This window comes from Pezoporus flaviventris, unplaced genomic scaffold (genome assembly GCF_033815535.1).
Source record: "Pezoporus flaviventris isolate CSIRO_AGI_PZ_B2104156 unplaced genomic scaffold, CSIRO_AGI_Pfla_v1 ptg000040l, whole genome shotgun sequence".
In the NCBI taxonomy this organism is placed as follows: Eukaryota; Metazoa; Chordata; class Aves; order Psittaciformes; family Psittacidae; genus Pezoporus; species Pezoporus flaviventris.
Window position 1 is genome coordinate 6881865 of NW_026892588.1, and position 15881 is coordinate 6897745.

General features: G+C 39.7%; 1 protein-coding gene across 6 annotated transcripts in view; it reads right to left on the reverse strand.

Annotated features, from left to right (window-relative positions):
* Positions 1-1640: 1640 nt before the first annotated feature.
* The window catches only part of DDX59 (DEAD-box helicase 59), a 29724-nt gene continuing 15483 nt past the window's right edge, over positions 1641-15881 (reverse strand). The window contains exons 1-8 of one of the 6 annotated variants that reach the window (XM_061465144.1): positions 12756-12912; positions 9460-10286; positions 6258-6425; positions 5762-5851; positions 5108-5359; positions 4169-4321; positions 3589-3717; positions 1641-1979 (exon numbers count right to left, since the gene is read on the reverse strand). In XM_061465144.1, coding sequence (XP_061321128.1) covers positions 1716-1979; positions 3589-3717; positions 4169-4321; positions 5108-5359; positions 5762-5851; positions 6258-6425; positions 9460-10286; positions 12756-12819 — 1947 coding nt within the window. In that variant the 5' untranslated portion in view covers positions 12820-12912 and the 3' untranslated portion in view covers positions 1641-1715. The other 5 variants (XM_061465143.1, XM_061465142.1, XM_061465145.1 and 2 more) reach the window with 5 other exon arrangements.

A 15881-nucleotide genomic window follows, 5' to 3' on the forward strand; every position in this document is an offset into this window, starting at 1 on the left:
GGCGGCCCCGTGAGGGACGGGCGGGCAGCAGCCTCCAGAGCCGCGGCTTCTGCGTCCTGAAGCGTTTCCTCCTCTTCGGGAAGATCCCAAGGAGGGCGGGCAGGAAGCCCGGCCCCGCCGGTGACTTCGACGGCGGGCGGGAGACGGTGGGGGAGAGGAATTCACCCTTCGGAACAAACGGCGCTACTGATGATGCCGAGGACTGGAGGGATATGGCCAAGCCACCTCATGGAAGAAAAACTGGTCTCTTGCCGAAGGATACATGCTTCTTATAAAATATACAGCATTTATAAATACTGTACAACTGGTTAATATGGAAAAGATTAAAAACCCAGCAGAGGGAGACAAAAGGGAAAGAAGAGGCGAGTTAAAAAGGTTTCCCTGTATCAGAGTAAAGTAGTAGCAAAAGTGCTTAGAAAATAGTAGGCATCATAATAAATATAATTCAGACTTTCAAAATTAACATTAGTAGTTTGTCATTACTAACTATATAAATCTAGCACCAGTACGACAGTCATGACATCCGTCTCCCAGCAGGCAAAACTCATTCTCTTTGTTTCCAGTTGCAGAAAAAAAAAAAAACCATAGCCAGCTACTGAGCTTTTAAAAATTAAACAAAGCCAGGCTATCATATTGCTGCTCTTTGGCCAAAGAGCAAATATACAATGCACAGAGCTGACATCTAAACTACCTGGGACACCTCATTCTGCCAAAAAGGGATGATGCATCACAACAACATGAAAACTATGATGAAACCAATTTCCTCAAGCTTCAGTTTAAAAGAGGAAAAAAAAAGCAAGTCTTGATTATAACCCATCTCAGACGTTGGATGGAAGTTGTGTAACACTGTCTTAATATGGTTTTGGTTTTATTACCCTCCAAAAAAATAAACAGCATCCGGTGCCAGAACAAGGCAAGTTGTGCTTAACTAAGTAGTAATGATTTACATATTCATGTCTGTTACACATACTATACATGTATCAATATATTACATATATAACATATATGTAGTGAACTACACTGTTTCATTTATTCAGAACACAATTTTTTTATTTACCTTAGGTGGTTTATCCTACTTCTCTACAATGAAGTTGTACTAATAACCAAGGTTTTCTGCTATTGCAAATGCTTGAGCAGGACTTCTAACTGGTCCACAGGAAATAAAAGAGAAACTTTCAGTACTGTTTAAAAGCAAAACTTGAATGTATGTTCACAAGAAACCCCAGAAAGCATACCAAGGATTCAGAGCAATATTCCCAGTGGACACTTTTATGTGAACTAACAGGAAGAGAGTGAGGCTTGTGTTCAGACACCAATCTGTCAGCGTATTTTTATCCTTTTTTTGTGAGAGTGTCCTTTGCAAAGATCTTGTCTGAATATAATAACACAAAAATCACCAGAAGAGTGTGTTTCACAAGTCTGAGGTGATTATTCAGAAATATTAAAACAAAATTGTACCTCCTCCGTTCATTTATAAGCAAGATCAAAGACTACTGGATTTCGAGAAAGGGCTGAAGTGTTTTTACTAGGCACTACTGTAATTCAAACACACACAATATCCTGTATTTCAAAATAAAGATGAGCTAAAAATGAGACTCCTTAAAAAACTGAATATATAAACTTCTTCAAAAAAGGTAATATACAAGGCATCAAAATTCCATGTTTATTTTTAATCACACTTTAATTATGATTACATAACTATAAATATATCTTTATTACCTCTGAGAATTATTTTTGTCATGTTTTCTAATAATGTCCATTATATTATCTCCTGTTACAAGCCTATTCTGTAATTGTTTAAGTCTCTGTTGTTCCCTTCTCTTTTGGTCATGAAGATACGGGGAATTAAGCAGCTGCGGGGGAAGAATGGTGCCTGTTGGTTTTACTCTCTTCACAACATCCCAAAAGAGCTTCTTGCTGTTGTTATTGATAAAAGTAATTGCAGTCCCACTGTGACCCAACCTTCCTGCTCTTCCAACCTGAAAAAGAAAAAATTATTTTAAGTTATCGGTATTAAATGCAAATTCTTCAGTGATCCATAAAGTTTACTTTCTGTTATAAAACACTGACTAACCTAAGTGACGCCAAATCTCTTTGTCTCACCCTCTAAGCATAAAGTTTTGATAAATTTCTTAAAGTCAGAACATGCAGATCTGAAGATTTAGCTTAAATCCATCAAAAATCACAACTTGCTTATGGGACATACCTCAAGTTCAATATTGATGCTGAAATGTATGATACAGCCTATGAGCAAAGGCTTACAGTAAATCTGGTCCAAACAAAATACTTCAAAAAATGCTTACTGTAGCAATGCCACATACATGTATCTTGTACGAAGCACAGGACGTACAAGCATGAACATAAAAAAGCCCTTTACTTTCAGTGTTCTAGTAACTGAAAATTATCAATATTATCCAAAGTGCTTGAACAAATTAGAAAGGTATATACAAAGACTCTCTATTTAGGAAGAGATATCATGCTAATATTGGTACAGTTTTGATGCTAGGAAAGACCACCTGTATTTATTTACTACTTGCTTGAAACTTTTGCAGAAAGAGAATTAAAAACCAGAGAGGTTAGACCAATTTGCTCAGGGTCTTGTCCTATGGAGTGAGTTTCAAGTGTCCTCAAGGACAAAGGTGCCACCATGTCTCTGGGTAGCTCACTCTACTGCCTGCTCTCACTGTGAAAAACAAAACAAAGGGTTTTTTTCCCTGTTATAAGGCCAGAATTTCCCCTGCAGTAAGTTGTAACTATTGGCTCTTGTTCTTTCACTGTGCATCTCCAAGAGTTTAGCTCTGTCTCCTATGTAACCATGCATTACAAAACAAAACAGCAATTACATCTCACCTCCAGCCCAAACAAGCCCAGTTCCCTCTGTCTCTATTCACATGTCACATGAGCCAGCCCCCTGACTTTGTACACTCTCTCCCCTTTGTTGGCTTTTCTTGTAGTTGATGTTCTCAAAACTGTCACAGTATTAGAGTACTGTGGCTTTCTAAGTTCCAAAAAGAGGGTAATAATTAGTTCTCTTCATCTGCTACACAAACTAGGGTTAGGGTGTTTTAACTACACATACACACACAACCCACCCACCTTTTTATTTCTAAAGCAGGAAATTCTCAGGAAAAAAAAACAGAGGAGATACTGGAGTAAGAAGAGGGAATGAACATTAAGTTCACAACTGGCTTCCCAGCCATATCACATGCATATCCCACACTGCAGATGAGCTGCAGCAGAAAGAGGGGCATTTGGCCTTTCTTCACACAGATAGTTAAAACACAGTAAACTTTGCTTTCTATAGACAAAATTATGTAAGAGTACAAAACAGGAAGAATAATACTTTAAACATAACTGACCAAAAAACACTGTTCTAGTCTATAGTAATATAGAGGAGACAAAACAACTGCATTGTAGATTTTAATAATTTACAGAAGAGACAGAACAGATACTGAGCACCTTTCTTATATGAACAATATTTGGAAGAGGAAATTAATCTTTCTGTTTACACTTACAATTAAATTTCTAGAGGTGGATGTCACATTTCATTATACTTTTCAAATAATGCTTTAGCAATTATTTACTTACCTGATGTACATATTCATCCATACTTGAAGGCATATCAAAATTTACTACCAGTTTAACATTGACAAGGTCCAGACCTCGCCCAAGGACTCCAGTACTTACTATAACTTCATACTTCTCCTGAAGTAATCCCTAGCAAAGGAAGAATAAATAAAAATAGTTTTTTCCTTTATTTATATTTTGAACCTCTCCAAGGATAGGCTGGGGTTAGTTATGTAGTGCAAGAACATACCCCGCGGGATTATTCTGCTGCAGAAGACAGAATGACTCCCTGTATTCTGATTTAAGTAAAAATATAATTCACAGAGGTAATTAAAGAAATTAAAACCACAATTTCAATTAAAACATTGTCAATTAAACTTAAATGTATATTTAAATTCCCATTTCAAAGCAAATAATCTAGGAATTAGTCTCCAGTAATTTGCTTGGTCCATCTGTCTCTTCATTGTCTCAACAATACTCCAGGTTTTATTGTAGAAAAGCAATAAATTATGATTTAACTTGTTAAAAAAAAAAAAAACTTACAAAAATAAAAGGAAAGAAAAGAAAAGCCATTTTAAATTTAGCATTAGGAGGCACAAACCTGTAATATGTCTGTTCTTTCCACCTGAGACTTTTCAGAATGCATAGCTGTACACTGCAATCCTGTAATCTTGTGAACAGCATCACTCAACAGATCTGCTCCTAGCTTACAGTCCACAAATACCAACACTGGAGGCTTGAAGAGTTTTTTATCCTGTAAAATTAAACAGTTTATGTAAGAAGGTATTACAACAGTTTGCTGCTCATCATCACCAACTTGGATTCAATTTCTTCTGCTCATTATCTCTAATATTAACAAGACCTTCAGATGATTAAAAGTTTTTAGACTCTATATATAAGAAGGAACAAGATACCAGCCAGGAAACTATACACATCTGTACATCATAAACATATGATTTGTAGAATCAGAACCCAATAAATCCATTTTTTAAAAGCAGCTTTTATGTTTCTTTAAATGTTACATAATAATTCCAAACTTGAAAAGTTTTGAGGTTCAGTTAAAGATTCTAATTTACTTCTTGAATAACTTCAGCCAAGACTCCAAATTTCCCCCCAAGATACTCATAAAAGAGTAATTTAATTTAAAATAATTTCAAGAAATAACTAAATTAGCTTTCTCACTGGTTTCTCTTCTGACTTCTAAAATCACAAACCACTCCCAGGCCACAGAGCAGCTATGGCAGTTTAAGAAAGTTCTGTTCCTCTACCGCTCTCAGATAACCAGTACAGATCTTTGGTTTGACACAGTGCAAATCACAAAAAAAAAAAATCAAAATCTTAATTCTTCATCTGTATCCCAAGAAAAGAATCTAGTTTGCTGCTGCACAGAAGGAGTTGCTGGGTGCACTAGTTAGTGCAGTTACATGCTTAACCTCACTCCTCCTCTTCACTACCTATTACAATTAAAGATGAGAACCTAGCAGAGATGCGTAAAGACATGACTCATAAGTTGTTCTTATGCGAAAAACATTGAACTTACATTTAGTATTTCAAACAGCTTTTTCTTTTTAGATGGCTCTTCTACCCACAAGATAATCTGGCGAACATTGGAACACGGGAGATTCTTTTCTCCAACTGTTATTCTTACAAAATTATGCAGAAGCTGATTTGCTAAGTGTTCAATGCCCACTGGAATCGTGGCTGACACCAGTATAGTTTGATGATCATGAGAGATGTCTTCCAAAATATCCAACACTTGCTGCTGGAAACCCATTTTTAACATGGTATCCACCTAAGTGAAAAGAAAAAAACAAACCAACATTTGTACCAGATTTTTCCCTGAGCAGCAGAATCCTGAACAGATTGACAGAAGAACCATAATGTGCATAACTGGCACGTAATAACCCAAATGCAGGACATTTTAATTCAGAAGAAAGGCTAAATGAGAAAATTAAAAACAATTGGTTCACACTGGTCTAGCAGTATTACCCTGTCGGTCATCTAAGTCTGTTATAGCCAACAGAACATGGCTTGTTGAAACACAGTTCAAACCATGTTAAAAAATTCTGGTTTTCCTCTTAAAACATATACTTTATAACAAAGAAAGTGTATGTTTAATCAGTTAGACCAGCCACTCACACTGACTCTTCAAGGACCTCTGTACAGAATGCAGCCCTGATAAGTGAAAACTTACTTCATCCACCACTATGATTTTTATGCCATGCAGTTGAACAGAACTTTGCTTTAAAATCTCAAGAAGCCTTCCAGGTGTTGCTATTATAACCTAAGAAAAGAAACACAAAAAAAAACAAACAAAAAAAAAAACAACCCAGGAGTTAGAAATTCCATGAAAGGACAGATGACTCAGAAAAAATACAAAGTTACCACACATAGCTGAGAAGGCTGGTAATTGCTGGTACAACCTGCATTGAAGTCATAAAACTCTTACATGTAACTTAATAAACTGTGAAGCCTCAAAAAGAAATGGACCCTTTAGAACTCTAATGGAAACGTTTAAATACAGGCAATATAACCTGCATTTATATATGCAGGTTATAATAATAAAATTTTACTGGTTTTGCTGTAAATTAGAACTCCTTGTCTGTTCACGTCTTTGTGTGACCACATATGTCAACATATGTCATGGAAACATAATTTTCCCCAAGATCTTTACCCACTACAGTCCTTACCTTAACACTTTGCTTGAGACGGTGAAGCTGTGGCGGCAGTGGTAAGCCTCCTACCAGGAGAACAGTTCTCATGTTTGGCAATCCAGCCATCAATTCTTTAGCTTGTCTCTCTATCTGAATTGCTAACTCCCTTGTTGGTGACAAAATAAGGGCAGATGGAGTTTCTGTCTAGAAAGAGGAGAAAATTCTGTTGAACGTGGAATTGCTTTATTATATAGATGACAAGTTTTCAAAATTAAATCTCCCAATACTAATTATTAGTATTATATAAAATCATAGGATTGTTTGGGTTGGAAAGGACCTTAATTTTATTCATCTGCCATGGGCAAGGATACCTCAAACTAGAGCTGGTTGCTCAAGGCCCTGTCCAACCTGGCCTTAAACACTGCCAGTGATGGAGCACTCACAAATTCCCTGGGCAGCTTGTTCCAGTGCCTCATCACCCTCACAGTAAAGAACTTCTTCCTTATATCCAACCTAAATCTCCCGTTTTAAGTCTGAATCCATTACCCCTTGCCTTACCACAACAGTCCCTGATATAGAGTCCCTCTATGGCACTCTTGCAAGCCCCCTTCAGTTATTGGAAGGCTGCTATGAAGTCTCCACACAGACTTCTCCAGGCTGAACAGCCCCAGTTTTTTTTTCATATAAATTATACTAATTTACATAGTGCAGCTACTGTGGCTATAAATTATAAATTGCACTTTAATTTTATATGCATATAAATAAATATATTGATATAAATTATATAAATGATATAGCACAGCTACTGTGGATACAACATATACTGATAATACCCTTTTTTTTAAGACAGAAGGTAGAAAGGGATTATACCTTTAACAATGCAGGCCAAGAAAGTCTATCCCCGAGTTACTCAACTTTTGAAAACAAAAAATTAATACATGTCAAAGTACACTGTTAGAATAGCTTCCTGACAACAAAAAAGACCCAGAAATCTAGTAGCCATTTGTAAATACTGGTGTTTTTCTATTCTAGTTACTGCACTGAATCTGTAACAGAAGTTCAGAGTAAATTTCACATTAACGGAAAACACAAGATCTAGTTGAATCTAGAGACCATTAAAAAACAACACTTTTAGAAGCATTGATAAAACAGACTATTTCCCTTTACTGTCTTGCACACACTATGTAAAAACATTACCGATTAGCCAGAGAAGATAAGCAGCGATAGAAACTTTATACAGAAAAAAAAAACCACATCTCAAATTGGAAAACAAAATTAGTAGTTCCTCTGACGCACTATTAGTCAGCCAAATACAAATGAATCATTAAAGCAGCAGTCTTAAGTATTTTTTCTGGTTGTTCCTTATATAAGGATCTCTAACCAAATTCTCACCTGATACTTCTGCAACCCAGAAAACACAAAATTACAGAGCAGTAATTCCTCTCAGATTAATATAGATTCCTAACTCCAGTTAACACATACTAACAAAGAACATTGTAAAAAGAACAAAGTAAATTCTTTACTGTAAGGGTGGTGAGGCACTAGAATGGGTTGCCCAGGGAGGTTGTGAATGCTCCATCCCTGGCAGTGTTCAAGGCCAGGCTGGACAAGGCCTTGGGTGATATGATTTAGTGTAAGGTGTCCCTGCCCATGGCAGGGGGGTTGGAACTACATGATCTTAAGGTCCTTTCCAACAGTAACTATTCTGTGATTCTATGAACATAAGGTAAAACGGGAAAGGGCAGGGAGACAGAATAACGTCTCCCTGCCTAGCTCCAAGACACATTATTAAGGTAATAATAATCACCTGTTCAGCAAATAAACAAAGCTCTCAGATATTGATGCTAGAGTCACAGATTTCTGAATGTTTTTCTGGATGGTGTATGTTTCTTTCTGGTCCCCACTGGAATACTTGCAAGTGACCAACAGGAGGTTGTTCCTTTCCCACTGCATCATCAAAGGAACTACACAGTTAAATAACTTGTGTCAATAAGAGCTTTTTGAGTTGCTTTCAAGTGGGCAACAGCGTTTAACAACTTACCACACAGAAAAGATATCAGTGTTGAGAAGCCAGAAACTGTCAAGTATCTCATAATCAGATTACCCTCATGCTCTCAATATCTCATGTCTCTTTAACATTAAAAATTAAATACTTTAAACAACAAAATAAAATTCTCTCCTGACGTATACATTAACCTATAAAGTACTCTGAAGATGAAGAATGAGAAAGATCACGTAGAAAAATTAAGCATTATTCATTAAGGCTCCAATTTTGTGCATGCCATTATAAGTGTGTGACTGTCTTGCAGACTTTAATGATAATCTGAGAGGTGCTGAAGCGTAATACTGCAGTTCTTAAATGCCTCTATATAATGCTTCTGTTCTTACAACTAATGCTATAGCACTTTAAAGATTATGAGAGATACTTAAATAATCTTTAAATTACTAATTTGGAGAAAAAAAACATCATAGACATTAGAGTGTGTATGTGTATCTACAAGGCATCTAAACACTACAAAACATCAACTAGGATCAGGGTTCCGAATTTTCAAATATATTCTTACACATCTCTTTTAAAGTAAAACCATGAAAGCAAAATGCAATACTGAACCACACACAAGGTACAGAATACTGTTTGCCATTACTCTCATCATACAATCATATCCTTACGAAGCAAGTTCTCTTAATTGTTTTTATCCCAGAGTATCGATTGAGAGACTATGTGACTATTTCAGAAATTATAATATCCCAAATTCCTGTAGTTATTTGATGGTCAGTGGAACATAATTCCAACAGAAATTAATCTGCGAAATAATGTCAATACAAAAAAAAAACTCAGTCATCAGATATGTAAAGATAGAGGAACAACTTCTTGCAGAGGACGTGGAATTATTTTCACTTTCTATTTTAAGTCATTGTCCTGGGTTCAGCAGTAGCAGTCATTTAAATTTAGGAAATTTACCACAGAATTTAGTTATCTTTCTTAAGCAGAAACAGTATAATAAGTAATATTCACAGAGTTACTTCATCTCCTAACAAAAGCAAAAAAATATTCAAAGTCATTAAAAATAATCTGCACCTCCCCCCACTTCAATAACCAATCAAGCAAGCATCAATCAAAAGTATAATAAATCTTTGGATGTCAATAAAAAACACTGCAATTACATCCTCAGCTACACCGGGAACCCAAGAGACAACGCTGCAAACCACTTTTTCTAAACATGTGAAGTTTCATTACCTCTTTCAAAACCTTCATAATAACAGGGAGCAAGAAGGCTGCTGTTTTTCCAGAACCTGTGTCTGCACTAGCAACAATATCCCTCCCTAACAGTCCAACAGGGATCATTTGCATTTGGATAGGAGTTGGTACTTCATAGCCAGAGTTCTTTAAATTGTAGTTTAAAGTTTCAGGAAAACCACAGTGTTGAAACTCTAAAATAGGTCTTGGAATTTGCTGGCCCTGGACAGCAATACCTAGCTGCAGTTTAAGATTCTCAATCTGCTCATCCTGCAAACTTAAAATAAAGGAATGATCCCTGTAGAAATAAGGTGTATTAGGCAGTTGTGCTTCTGACTGAGAATCTGCTTTGGTGAGTTGATCAGATTTTAGCTTGTTTTCCTTTTCTTGAGTCTGTAGAAGGTGTTTGGCTTTACACTCCAAGCTACAAACATCTTCATCTGTTTTATCACAGATATACTCTCCATACCGACCACACACAACACATACAGGTTCTCCAGGTTCTGCCCAGCGCTGGGATTTGCTGAAGGATTTTATGGGTTCTTCCAAAGAGCTGCCTTCATCAGTATTTTGGTTGTCCTTTCCCAAAGCTGTACTAGCAACACCAGGGTCTGCAGCTGCAGCTTCTGCGTGTTCTTGTACAACTTCACTGCACCTTGAAGCAGAAGTTTCTGTTCTAACTGACTTACAGTCTTCAAACTTGGTGGTCTCCTCTAGCAAAGATCCTCCAGAAGACAATCTATTTTTCTTAGCAGCTGTACAACTTCCATCCTCAGCAGCAGTTCTCTTGACTTTAACAGATCTTGGTAAAAACATGCTCCAGTACACTAGAAAGAAAATTGTTACAGTTAGAAACTACTACCATCGAGAAAGGTACGTTTTACTGTTACCACATAAAGTGTCTATGAAACATATTTGCAAACCTAGAAATCAACTCTCGATCCCTGGAAAGATCTAGAAACTGCCTTGCTCAAAACTGATGTTGGTCTTTACAACGTTGATGCAGTGCAAAGAAATAATTTAAAATAACAGCAGAAGCATAGAACAAGAGAGAGATCCACCTACAGTTAGTTTTCAGTATTAGACATGCGCAATTAAATACAAACTGATTTTTTCACTGTTTGGGAATGTATCCATTTTGAGAGTCAGTCATATTTAAATCCCTTAGAGAGTTTAACTGTTTCTAAGATGAGCTACAGAGGCAAAACATGCGTTCTTCCAAGCTATGAAAAAAAAAAAACAAACCCAAACCAAGCAAAATATAAATTCTGAAAAGTATGGCAAATTTAGTGCAGAACCCACCCAAGACTTCCACTTTTGTTGTCCTTTTCAAAGCCCACTCGTATTTAAGAATGCTGTGGATTGGGATCTGTTCAGAACCCAGCTGTTTGTTCAGGGCGTCAAAGAAAGAGCAAAGACCTACAGAGTCAATTTGCCAAATCCCTACTGTAACACAAGGAAGGCGAATGAAGTGTCTATAAATAATATTAACTTTTATATTCTGAAACTTTCAGTAGTTCAAAGTGTCAGGTGTTCTCACCAATCGTTTCATATGGCACAATCAGTAAAGAAAACACACAAAATATCGCTATTTTATTCTGAATTAATCGCACCGTGCATACCAGTCTCTGTAAACTCCGTATCAGCTAAATATGCACGCAACTATCTCTGTGTTTACAGCTTTTTTTCTGCGTAAATAGAAGCAACCCAAAGTGGTAACTCACGAGTGCGAAGCTCGCCATCGAATGAACTTTCTGTGGAGCACGGGCAGACCCGCAATGCTTACGCGGTCGCTGCCGCCATCGCCACTGCATCAAACCAGACCTCATCGCTTATTTTTCACCCCTAACGAGAACATCACACAACAAACCTCTTTATAAATTCAGCAGCCTTCCAAGCGAGGGGAGCACAACGCGCTCACGAGAAGTACCAAGAACACGAGAAAGCTGCGCCCCTCAGGGGCTCCTGGTGAGGTCCCGTCTTGCCGCTAGCGCCACCGCGCCAGGAAGTCCCGGTCCCTTCCTGTGCCCGCCCCGGCACGCCTCTCCAGCAGCGATACCTACCTCGCGCCACAGATCCGATCCTACCGACAGCCTCCCCCGCCGCAATGCTGGGAGGCGGAGCCCGACCCCACCTCCCCCTTCTCCCCGCTATAGGCGGAGGGACGGCACTGCAAGACCGCTACCAACCGGCCGCGGACTCGCCTCCGTCGCCTTTCTTCACAAAATGGCGGCGGCCACACGCACACAGTGCCGGACGAGCAGCCGGCGGAAGGACGGAGCTGCCACCGCTTCGCTGCCGGAAACAGGGCGCCGGGACGAGCGGAGAGAAAGCCCAAGAAGGAGCGGAGCGGCGCGGCGCGGCGCAGACCGGCCTCACCGCCGGTCGCACCAAGTGCCGAAACCCGCGCGGCCGGCCGCAGCCTAAGGACATGTTCCGCGGGTTGCCAGGCCCCGGCGGCCGGGCCTGCGCGCTCGGCCTGGGAAGGGAAAACCGCATCGCCGGGAGGCGTCACTGCCGAGCTCCGTTTCGGTGTTGGGGGACCGAACGGGCGACTGTTGACCCTCTTCGGGGCTGCGGGGCAGGCTGGCCCACCGCTCCCGTTGTTACCGCCGGAGTTGCCATACATGCACAGGTTACTGCACGTGATGGAGGTGTAAGGCATGCCATATAAATGCCCAGTGTGTGCCTTGACCCATTTAAAACGCAAGGCCATGAGGAGAGCCCTGTTCAGATACTGCAAACTGGTTTGTTTTTTTTTCAATAATAAACATCTTTTTTACGCTCCACAATGCATGAGAACACTGAGAATTATCACGTTTCAGTGCAGGGCGAAAGAGACTTTCAGACTTCATCCTGGACTCGACAAAGACAGCCTAGGTGTGTGACAACTGCACCAGTGCCATTGCTGCAAGCAAACCAAGCTCATGGAAAACCATACTAAGGCTTGGATATATGTCCATTGTAAAAGTTGATGGTTTTAGCTGCTTGGCCATTGTGAGCAAGGGTGGTCACTGCTACTCCCTGTCTTCCCAAGGGCTCACGTTACCAGGAGGTCAGTCAACCTGTCCAAGATAACTCCCTTGGAATAGCAGGACCCTGAGGCGGTGTCCCTGTGTCTGCACCGTTTGCAGAAGGTTCCTGTATTTGAGCACAAGCAGGAACACCAGAGTATTCCCAGAGCACACCCTATGACCATAAATGATTTGGAGCATGGGAAAGATACCTTGCTGGGAGCTCTCTGGGTTGATGTAGTCCCAGGCACTCCAGATACTCCAAAAGAGATTGTACCTTACCTCCCTCCTGCTCCAACAATGATCCTGCTAGCCTGAAAGCATCCACATAGATGGGGAGTTCCATTTTCTTTCTGGCTCCTTACTTTTGCTGGTGACCACCACCATCACTTCCTGCTAAAAGAGAAAATCCATAAATACTAGCAGCACCTTTGGAAACAGAGTTTAATGGCAGTCCAGAGGAACCAAAGGGAATGGGGTTAAAACAGAGAGACACAAAGCTGGGGGCTTTCGAGCAGCTGGCCACAGCATTCTGTAACATTTAAAGTCCTGTCACGCTTGCAATGTGGTCTACCTTAAAGTATGCTGGATTCCTCATTAGATTACCACAGTAGCACGGCAAAATTAGTGCAAATAGGGGTTTTTGGTCTGAGGAGGATTTTTATTTAACTAGTGCAATCAGAAGATACTATTGAGCTTCTGGAAAGATTAAGTGGGCTTTTCTAGACCTGAAAAACTGTCAGGCATCTTTCACCCACATTCCATAAATTCCTCATTCTCTGATAAAATCCCCACCTTTCTCTGGTTCAGCCTCTGTCATTCTCCTTTGTTTGTACTGACTTTCTTTTCTTCATTTTCCCTCCCAGAGAGTTTCTAACACAGGCAGATTTCCTTTCCTTAACTTCCATTTTTACAGGGTCATTTCCTGGAATTCAAAACATCATTTCCTAAATTAAGACCAGTATTTCAACAATATTCAGTATGATATGAGAGGCTTCATACTCTGTAAGTCCATATACCAAAATGCAAACATCCTTATATATCAGCTTTTTCTGTTGTGTTTTATTGGGTATTTTGGTGGTGGTGGTGGTAGTGGCATTTTCTCCTAACAGTAGGTTTCTGTTAATATTAACCTAATGGAAACAACTGAATCTAAAGAAAATTAAAGTCCCTTTTTTTTATAATGGAAAGAATATTGTTATTTTGTTGAAAGCTACCATTCTGCCCTCACCTACCATGAGAGAACAGTTTGCACACTTTGGTTATGCAGACATACTCAAGGTCTTAAGATTAAATAATACTGTCCATACTCTAATACAGCAACTTGAGCATTTTTGCTCTTAGCACATTTTCCTGCTGTTCTAAGCCGCAAATGCAGAAGTCTAGCATACGTATTTGTGTGGAAGGTATAATTGTAGTCAGTGGGTGTATTCCATGATTCACTTCTGGGTGCATGACTTTCAATTTTTGCCCTACCCTGGATTTGTTTCATGAGAACACTATTTTGTTACTCATCAACACTTTCTGATTAGGTACTGTTTTTTTTTTTTCCTTTTAAAAATCACTTTTAAAATATAAGTATTATGTTCCTCATAAATAGAGGGTCCCACAGTCATAGGTTAGGGTTGGAAAGGACCTTAAGATCATGTAGTTCCAACCCCCCTGCCATGGGCAGGGACACCTCACACTAAATCATATCACCCAAGGCCTTGTCCAACCTGGCCTTGAACACTGCCAGGGATGGAGCATTCACAACCTCCCTGGGCAACCTATTCCAGTGCCTCACCACCCTAACAGGAAAGAAATCTCCTCCTTATATCCAATCTAAACTTCTCCTGTTTAAGTTTTAACCTGTTACCCCTTGTCCTATCACTGCAGTCCCTAATGAAGGGTCCCTCCCCAGCATCCCTATAGGCCCCCTTCAGATACTGGAAGGCTGCTATGAGGTCTCCACGCAGCCTTCTCTTCTCCAGGCTGAACAGCCCCAACTTCCTCAGCCTGTCTTCATAGGGGAGGTGCTCCAGTCCCCTGATCATCCTCGTAGTCCTTCTCTGGACTTGTTCCAACAGTTCCATGTCCTTTTTATGTTGAGGACACCAGAACTGCACACAATACTCCAGGTGAGGTCTCACAAGAGCAGAGTAGAGGGGCAGGATCACCTCCTTCAACCTGCTGGTCACGCTCCTTTTGATGCAGCTCAGGATATGGTTGGCTTTCTGGGCTGCGAGCGCACACTGCCTGCTCATGTTCATTTTCTCATCAACCAACACCCCCAAGTCTTTCTCTGCAGGGCTGCTCTGAATCTCTTCTCTGCCCAACCTGTAGTTGTGCCTGGGATTGCTCTGACCCAGGTGTAGGACCTTGCACTTGGCATGGTTAAACTTCATAATGTTGGCATCGGCCCACCTCACAAGCGTGTCGATGGAGGGAGGGAAGTCACCAGTGCATTCTGCAAAACTGGGTACCGTTTTGCAGATTGATATGGCAACCTAAAGACCAAGAAAGTGACAAATCAGCCAGCAAGGAGATCTTAGATATTTAATACAAGGGCCAACAAAAGAGCTTTACAAGAGCCTTAGAGGATTTGGTCATGATGACAGGTAAAATTCAGACAGACAAATGCAAACCTACACAGACAGATATCTTGACACTGAGTACTGAATGATAAGCATTGAATTGGCCTTTACTATTCATAAGAAAGATGTGAGGATTAATAGGAATAATTTTGTTAAAGCATCAGTTCAGCATGTAACAGCAGTCAGAAAAACCAAAACTACATGGTACAGAATAGCAAGAAAGGTCTAGAGAACACTACTGTGTAAACTGACAGTTCACATCTAGGAATGCACCTTGTATTTGGCGTTTCCCATCACTCACTTCCCTTGTCTGAGGGATAGATACTGAAATTAAGGTTTAGAAAAGGACTTTACAGATATTCAGAGGTACGAAAGAACTTCCATCCAAGACATAATTACATAAACTCTTCAGTCTGAAAACGAGATGACTGAGGAACAGATACAATAGATGTACTGTACCTTGAGTGGCTCAGAGATGCTATACAGCTATTGATAGTTCATTCTTTCTTCCAATAAAACTTGTAATATCCTTTATAGTAAGTACTTACCAAAAAGGAGTGCAAGCTTCCACTGAATGTAGTATGTTATTTTTTTATTTACATTGAGAATTTAATCAGGATACATATACCAAAATCTCCTTTGGAACACAGTGCTTTGTGAGCTCACTAAATAAGTATTTTTTTTTTCCTGGAATGAAGCATAAATATTCTAGTCCAGTCACTTCCCTAAGCTTTTTTAGAATGCTGAAATATGTAGAGTAATAGGTAGCCTTTGTGAATGTAATTCCCATCCTCTCGGCTCTTGATGCTGTTAATCAGATCTGAGGCAAATG